Consider the following 8,750-nt stretch of genomic DNA (forward strand, 5'->3'; position numbering starts at 1 on the left):
TTCAATAAAGTGGGTCAAAAGTGGTGCGTCAAAAAGCAATAGCACTTCTCCTGCTTGAGATTCGAGACATTGCGGTTGGTTATTCAAACTATGAATCGGTATTTACTTTTTTCCAACTGAGCTTCATATGTTCATCTGCACTTATAATTATCTTAATTTTTTCATCATTTACCAGTGGTTTCTTTTAAGAGGTAAAATTTTTGTGTTCAATTATATTCTCGTTATATCACTCTCCATTCATAATTCTCATAACTTCAAACTTATTTTTATAAATAGTTAGTATTATAATATATTTTTTAATGAAGTCTGGTATTAGTTGAAAACAAACTCAACCATCAAAATACTTTCCTTTACCATAGAAATAATCCTAAAATTCTCTTGATCATTAACTTTCAGGTTAACTTTTTCTGTGAAATTTTTTTCCCAGAAAAATTAACATTTTTCCATACAATATTATTACTTCAAATACTTTTTTTTCTTCTAAATCTGTATTAGTGATGTTTCAAACTTACAGTATTCAACTCTACCAAAAAACTTCAGTATTCCGCTCTAGCATACGTATTTAAAAGAAATAAAAAAATGTTAACTTAATTAAATTACTTTATATTTACCAGGATTTAGAAATTACTATAAATTATTTACTTTTTATATTTACATAATTAATCAGTTTAACTCGTTATATCAAGACTTTAACTGCAATACAAACATTTAACACCAAAGCTGTCTTTATCAAACTGTATCGTACCCAAAAAGGAAATTTAGGAAACTAACCATTGAAATTAGTTAGCAATTAAATTGTCAATACTGATGTCATTGCTTTTTCTGAGGATGCAATCACCATGTACACACACTCCACCAACCCAATGATTATTTCGATTCTAACTTCAATCATTAATTCTTCATTCGTTGAAGTGTCAGATCATTAGTTCCATTCTACACGTCTTATTTTGGGGGATTGGTGGAAATTCAGAAAGTGGTCCCAAAATAAATCATAATTTTGCTACCTTTTATTCATAGTGATAAGGTGACAGAAATGAGAAACGAATTCTACAACAATTTTCCGTTTTATTCAGCACCGTATGCTAAAAACAAAATTGTTCCACGTAAATACAAGAGAATTCTCCTCCATAACCAAAAAAAAGCACAAATGCTGAAAGAACGGACCTACAAATCTGGAAAACCGTGACCACAGGTAATAATAATCATAGCATCATTTCTGCTATAAAAACTATACACCTCGTCGATACTCCAGTTGCTTTGTGTTCTCCAGCAAAATCTGTCAGCCATCAAAGAAACAGGATTTAAGCAGTGAAATTAATGTAAAACTTGTTTGGACTCCTCTTAGTATAATCACAAAAGTGTCAGCAGGTTCTTACTTCTCGAATGTAGTTTGCTATTGCTTTGCAGCCTTCGATTGCCAGTTGCATAACATTTTCCAAAATGTCAATTGGTAGTTTAGAATCCATCTATAGACAGTAACAACAGTAATTAGTGCAAATAAAATTAAACTAGGAGCTTTTCCATTCTAAACTACGGAATATGGCAGGGAGTGAACGAATGAAATAAGCTGGATGAGAAAAGAAAAGCATTGCATGCTTTTCATAATAATGATAGTAGTAAATTTCTGATTAAAACTTTGAAGGTTCACAATCTCAACCAGCCTTTACATAGTGGCACGTGTTCGAAACAAATTTAACTCCATAATATCAATCTAAGAATGGGAGCAATAAACTGACTGATAAACTGTCATTGGAAAAAATCTATGCCAGCCCCACCAAATGAAGTTACCCTCCCTCTCTGTTTTGTGGACCATACATGAATTTCATCCTATAATAAGGTGGCGGAAAGAATATATCAACTATATTTCTTCAGTCAAAATTTAAAGTATCAACAAAAGATCTGCAACTAAAAAAGTAAAAGATGCTGAACTGGAATTCCAAATAAAGAGTTACCAAGTATGATACTAGTGAAAATTAAGTTACACTTGATCAAACATTAACTCAGACTAAAAAGAAGATTTGTCATAACATAACTCCATCAAAGGGTACAACAGCAAATCACTCTATCAGGAACCTTCGTAAGAAGTATCTGTTGATTAAAAAACAACTGATATTTGAAAAAAGATTCATGTGTACAGCAAACTATTAAGTTGTTAAATCTGAGGCGAGCTTAGATAAGCTTCTTTTGGGGATTTCCGAACATGCACCTATTCCCTCGAGTAATCAAGGGTTAAAACTCTACTGTTCTCTCCAAAATCTCTAATAACAAGAACAGTTTTTGAAGGAAGAGGAATTACAGCTTCAACACCACCAGACTCTTTACTACGTGAGTACCAATGACTGAGAGAGCAATAAAAAGTTTTCCTTTCTGTTGAACTAATTTACCTGGTTGACTACACAATAGATACAGAGAAAATAACAAGACATGAATTAACCTGAAGCAGTGTTACTTTATCCAACTTTGGCAGAATTCCTAGGGTTACATCAGGACCTCCAGCACTGTCTTCTACATAGTTCAAATCTGTACACATTCAGAAACCTTTAATAATTAGGGCAGCCCGTGCATCAGAAGTAGACAGAAACAAAACAGACATACCACACTTGTATTTAGCCAGTTCAAATTTAGAGTAAATACAGATATATACCAAGCAGACTTGTGCTGTTAAGGTATCCGGCACTGCAGGATGTTACAAGATCACGCATAGGGATCCCAGCATCGGCAAGGGCCAAAGTTGCAGCATTTATACAAGCAGATCTAGTTCCTATAAAAGACATGTCAACATCACCCAAAATTAATGTACATATTAAATGAGTAAAGAGAGAAAATAAAATGGCAATGACAGAAGAGAATCACAAGATCCCATTATCAAGTCTTAGTTACCTCCATCTGCTTGGAGAACTTGGACATATATATCTATCTGCAAATTTAATAAGTAAAACATTAGGGAGGACTAGGGGAAAGCAAAGCACATGACAAAATAAGTTCTTAATGTGTAATAAAACCTGAGATCGAGGCAATAGATGTGTCAATATAGATGCTTCCATGGTTTGCCGAATAACCAGGGAAATTTCAGTTGATCTCCTGTAGAATGAGAACTTCAAATCACGTAGTAAAAAATAAGAAGTGATCCTATTATCCTTCTGTAAGAGAACCTTACAATGAGAACCATATTAAAACTATGAAGGAAAAGCAAAACAGGATAACATTTATATCTGCAAACATTGATAGTTAAGCCATTCAAAACTATTCAGTGAGTTTTGGCCAAAGATTACTCAAAAAAGTCAAAGCTTGCAAAAAAGATTAAAAATGAGAAAAGGCAGTAAAAGGGTGCATGGGGTTAAGCTTTTCATTGTTTTATGATACATAACCCATTGCTGAGCCTGTAGTCAGCTATATCAAAGGCATGGAGCAGCCAGCCCCAAAAACACTACAATACGTTAGTGGATAGCAAGATAGTTGTTACATAGAAAATTATGAATGCAAGATTAAACAAAAAATTATACTGTATCACATGAACGAATGCAATATATATATATATATATATATATATATATATATATTACTAATTAATAATATATATATTACTAATTAATAATCAAAATTTATACTCTAAAAGTCTAAACATGCATTACCACCATTGCTATTAAATTCTTACCTCAGTAAAAAGATCAAAAAGTCCAATTTACAAATTACAAGGCACTCTTAAGATAGATTCTACTAATGCAACATTCACTATCATCCTAGTAGTCTATGCTCCAATACCATTTTGATAAGTATAAAACTACGAATATATAAAAAATAAGTGAAAGGTCAAAAAGAATAGGAAGTTAAACAAAAGCAAGTAAATGAGCAAAACCTGTCACCCTTTGATTTCCTCATGCGATCTCCAGTGCTAAAATTAGCCATGCTGTACTCACACCGAACCTATAGACATACATTGCACATAAGCAACAATTAAGTTTTTGTTACAATTCATATAAATACAGACAACAAAACTTAGAAAAAGAAAAACTACCAGAGCATGGTTGGTTATTTGGCTTCTATTTTGCACCTGAAATGCAGAGAAGTTACTAAAGAAAAACAGCAAATCATCTAAAGCTCAACTACAACATCAAAGTTTTTTAAATGTCTAAACCAACTAACACTGAAAAAGGATAGTTAACAATCCTTAAATTACATAGACAAATTTTCATTAGCAAGGTAAATAATTAAACAGTACCTCTCTAGGGCCATAGACAGCAGCAATAACTTTTGTATTACCCATCTCAAACATGGCAGAACTGTTTTCAAAATAAAAAAACTTTATGGTCAAATGCTTCAAATGATATCACAACTTAATTTTCTAAAAAGCTAAAATTCATTTACCCATCTGCTTTGGATACAGCACCAATTTCTGCACGAATTTGTCGCATCTACAATATACCATAAAGAGAGGAGAAAAAGTTAAAGGCAAAAGATCAGTAGAGAAAGAAATATAAAATCATAGATTTAGATCCTCTGCAGTGAAGGAATAACACTTTAGAGGATAAACTGCAGTAATAGTCATTGAGATTTTAATAACTTCATAGTTTCTTATACATGTACATATATTTTATCACACTCTTAAATACTAAATTTTTAATAAATAGTAATAACTTCACCTTATCCTCTAAAGTGCATCTCCTCATTTTAAATAGTCGAATCCCAAAATCATGTCCAAATCACAGCTGTTAAATAGGACTGAATTCCATAGGCCAGACCTTAAAATGCTGCTTTCAATTAGCTCATTTTGTCATAGGACCAAGTTCATATATCTCACTAAAAAAGGTTGGTTAGACATCCTTAGGGTTAGAACCCTCCATTTTCTTACTTTTATCATTTGGCAAACTACAACATTTGTAGCTTTTAAGTGATAGGTTTTAATGTTTATCAGAACTAAGGTTATTGACTGCTTCTAATCTGTTTATATGTTTTTTTGCAGTTCAAAATGTGCCCTTACACATTTCCATTACCCATGGCATGGCTCATCTATGTATAACCCATATGCAGAACTATCTACAGATCTTATATATACTAATTAACATAAAGCTTCAGTAATTCATGACTATGTAAGAATTCATGTAGGATATTATTATTTATTAATACTCCGCATTTCATACGCTTCATGAGTATTCTTGAAAGATCTAAAGGAACCTTTTTTGGAATGAATATTAAGTGAAGAAAAAAAGGAGGAAAAAAAAAAGCCCAAGAAAAAAATAATAGCTGTACCTCCATGGGTCTGCGACCATCCAGTCGAAGTCCTTCTGGGCTGACGTATTCCATCCTCAGGTCAATCTATGGCAGAGACAAAAAGGAGACAAAGATGAGACATAAGCAGCTGGATTTTGTTTTATTTTGCTTTATATTCTTCGCTTCCAAAAAAAAATGATATTTTCTACTAAAGTTATTGAAACAAAATGGTGAGATTTTGCAGAATCTGTGTAAGGACTTGGATTTGAGTCAGCAAAAAGGGGATGACAAGTGGCAAAAGATGAGAGGTTGAGTACTTTAAAATAAAAATTGAAACATTGATTTTTAACTCATTCCTCTTGTCTGAGAAACCATTCCTCTTCCTGCAAGCTCTCTCCTCCCCCTATATCTTCTCCCTTTCCCTTCTTCACACTGAACCATTAAATTCTCGATTAGGTGCTGCCCCAACGATCACAAAGTTGCGGGTCTTGCTCTTAGTCGATCAATTTCTCTAATCAGAACCGGTAAGAAAACCCCCTTTCTCATGTGCCCTAGGGTTGTAAGCATGTGATTGAACTTGTTGCATGCAACCCATTTCGTTTTCTTCCGTAATCTAGCTTCTATTGGGTTCTAAGATTCGTTTTCTATCATCAACCTCATTTGTTTACGTACTTACCTAGGCCTTTTATTAATTACATTAAATCTATATCATCATAAGTACACAAAGGGTCCCACCCCTTATTAATTCCAACGTACCAAAATCCCTCCCCTGTCAATGTCCTATTAATCCCACCATATGGCCCACATCATCTAGGCTAATTCAAATTTTTTTTAACACCAACGACTTACTACTTTTCAAACATACCTCTAAACCTAGTATCTACCATTCAACAACTGGAATAATTTTCAATAGGTTATTAATCTTGCCCAAATTCATTGCCACTTCCAAATGAAATAACCTTCAAATTCCATGGTCAACATTATCCTATTCAGCAACAGAGTTCATGCAGTCACAATAACTGATGTGTAGCATCTAATATGAAATCCAAAGATTAACCATTCATGTCATATTATAGTACTCACAACATTTATGATTGCACCGATCACACACAACCAAAGCATCCATAGCCAACTTATATTAACTATACATATAAAGAGACACAGTACATCGATCATGCAACTTTATTCAAACTTACCTATAACTCAGTTTTATTTACCTATACTACAACATTTATCATTTGATTATCATCCATCAATTGATTTAATGCATTTAAAAGTGACAGGACAACATTCCAATAACGCAATATTGCTCACAGCACCATGCTCTCTTCACTTTCAAGCACATTATTACAATACACATGGATTAAATCTTGGCATTTATCACTTCCACATTTAAAACATCTATTTCATGACTCCAGCAACAATTTTACACGATTTAACCCAATCATTCCACATTCTATCATCATTGTACATGTAGAACATAGTACACATATTCACTTTTATATTTCTTATCTCTAAGAAACAGGAAATAAAAAACATCAGTCACCAATCAAAATTGTACCAGTCTCCAAATAAACTGCCCAAGATAGCATCTAGTTAATTTCAGTCAACTTTAATCCATAAATACACTAACTATTAACCCATAAATAACCACTAGAATAGACAGGAAGGATGCACAATAGAGACACCCTTAATAGGTTAATGAGGCACCACGACAGGTACAAAGGCACTTTGTAATATCACATACAGGCAACACTCATCAAATAACATTTACTCACTACTAAAGCATTCACACCCAAGATGAAGTATGCACCAGCCAACATCCTCACATACAACCCAAATCTAATATACAATCTACCACAAGCAATTATGCACTCAACACAGGATACAACAACATTACATTAGTACAACTAGTCAGTAAGTTGAAGACTAATCTCACATCATACAAAAACACGACCTTTTCTTGTGGCAATTGAGCACGACGAGCAGTGGTGGAATAGAGAGCAGGGAATGAAAGAGCGCCACCTACCAACGAACCTCCATCAACATCCACACCACCAAACGTGCACCGTGAAACCGCAATGTTGAATCGACTGACCGCCACCACTCCTGACGTAAACGCCAACTTCCACGAGTCACCACCCTACCGCAAGCGCCACGAACCCTAGCCACCAACGAACCCACCTCCGCGTTAGGAACACAACAATGGCTTACGGTGACCAACCTCAACTTAGGGCAAAGACAGGGAAGGGGAGAGAGGGATCTCTAAAATTGGGGAGACGAGAGAAGGGGAGAGGGGGAATTCTGAAATTTGAGAATTTGGGGCAAAAAAACCCAAATTTCTGATTTAACCTATAACTGACATTACCGAAGGCCTACATGCCTTCGGTATATTATGTCCACAAAATTTTTCCGAAGGTCTAAAGGCCCTCGGTAAATAACCGTCGATAATAACGCTTTTTCCTGTAGTGACCTTAGTCATCATAAACATAAGCATTTATTTCATAAAATTCATCAAGACAAGCATCCTATCATGTTAAGACTCTAGACACGTCCGGACATAGAATGTATGTAGAGCTGGGGCGGGTTGTGCACTTGTGATGGCCTCTACTACTTTGCAAAGCCATTGCCGAGGGGTTCCACCCGACCATACACAAGGCTAGTCCGTTACCGCGGAATAGACCTCCAGTGATAGCGTCTACCCTAGGACCTCCCACTACTCCCACCACACGCGTCAATCCTCTCTAAGTGAGAATGAAAGACCGTTGGAGTGTTAGGAATAACCCCCCATATGGAAGCCTCTTACATTCATTCAATACACTAACTGATCCCACCGAGAGATCTAAATTTCCGATTCAATCCTACCATTTTAAATCTTATGATATTCCTTTTGGATCAACAATGTACATCATAAACCACTTATAACCATACACTTTCAACCAATCTGGATCACATGAAGATGCATTCATAAATTGTAACCGAAATATTTAAATAACATAACTTACTGGAATGAGAGAAAACATAACAGAAAATATCACCACTGGACGAACACTATTTGGACGAGCGCCAAGAGCCCTTGGGAGGACACTGTTTGAACGAACGTCCAAAACCCATTGGTCGGACACTGTTTGAACGAACGTCAAAATCCCTTGGGCGGACTTTGTTTGGACGAACGCTCAACGATCAAACATGAAGACCGAGCGCTAGCGATCACTAACCAATATCAAGACCGGACGCTTAAGATTCAACCCTAAGAATACAAACTTAAGGCTGAACGCTCACAATCGCAACTAAACCAAGGCCGAACGCCACCAACATGAACGCTCGCTATTACTTATGGACGCTCGCTACTAATTCAACCTCTGACCGAACGCTAATTAAACCATCAACTGAACGAACGCTACTAACCAACACCTGAGCGATCGTTACTAAACCATAACTTGAGCGATCGTTATTTAAACCAATGACCGAACGCTGTTAATATCATCCCCTAAGACCGAACGCTCCCCAGACAAGGACGAACGCTAATCAAACCAACATTT

The 8,750-nt window shown here is 35.3% G+C and overlaps 1 protein-coding gene across 3 annotated transcripts; it reads right to left on the minus strand.

Annotated features, from left to right (window-relative positions):
* Positions 1–1,072: 1,072 nt before the first annotated feature.
* Positions 1,073–7,616, minus strand: LOC148199047 (exosome complex component RRP41 homolog). 3 transcript variants are annotated; one of them, XM_088111192.1, is made up of 12 exons: positions 7,148–7,616; positions 5,248–5,313; positions 4,366–4,412; positions 4,220–4,280; positions 4,016–4,051; positions 3,857–3,924; positions 3,003–3,081; positions 2,881–2,917; positions 2,645–2,761; positions 2,435–2,520; positions 1,377–1,466; positions 1,073–1,276 (listed from the first exon to the last, which is right to left on the minus strand). In XM_088111192.1, the coding sequence occupies exons 2-12, from the start codon at positions 5,299–5,301 to the stop codon at positions 1,229–1,231; spliced, it is 723 nt and encodes a 240-aa protein (XP_087967318.1). In that variant the 5' UTR covers positions 5,302–5,313; positions 7,148–7,616; the 3' UTR covers positions 1,073–1,228. The 3 variants fall into 3 exon arrangements, with proteins under 3 accessions (XP_087967318.1, XP_087967319.1, XP_087967317.1); XM_088111193.1 differs by having other exon boundaries at positions 1,082–1,276; positions 2,435–2,505; positions 7,166–7,607; XM_088111191.1 differs by having other exon boundaries at positions 1,214–1,276; positions 7,166–7,607.
* Positions 7,617–8,750: the final 1,134 nt, after the last annotated feature.

The sequence above is a fragment of the Vigna umbellata genome, chromosome 4 (assembly GCF_029865625.1).
Source record: "Vigna umbellata cultivar VRB3 chromosome 4, Vumbellata_1.0, whole genome shotgun sequence".
Classification (NCBI taxonomy): domain Eukaryota; kingdom Viridiplantae; phylum Streptophyta; class Magnoliopsida; order Fabales; family Fabaceae; genus Vigna; species Vigna umbellata.

Excerpts from the sequence above, each read along its gene's own strand:
- LOC148199047 (XM_088111192.1), bottom strand. The coding sequence starts at position 5,301 with ATGGAATACGTCAGCCCAGAAGGACTTCGACTGGATGGTCGCAGACCC. Across the intron at positions 4,413-5,247 it reads ATGGTCGCAGACCCATGGAG|ATGCGACAAATTCGTGCAGA; the intron begins GTACAGCTATTA and ends GGTATATTGTAG. Across the intron at positions 3,925-4,015 it reads AAATAACCAACCATGCTCTG|GTTCGGTGTGAGTACAGCAT; the intron begins GTAGTTTTTCTT and ends GTATGTCTATAG.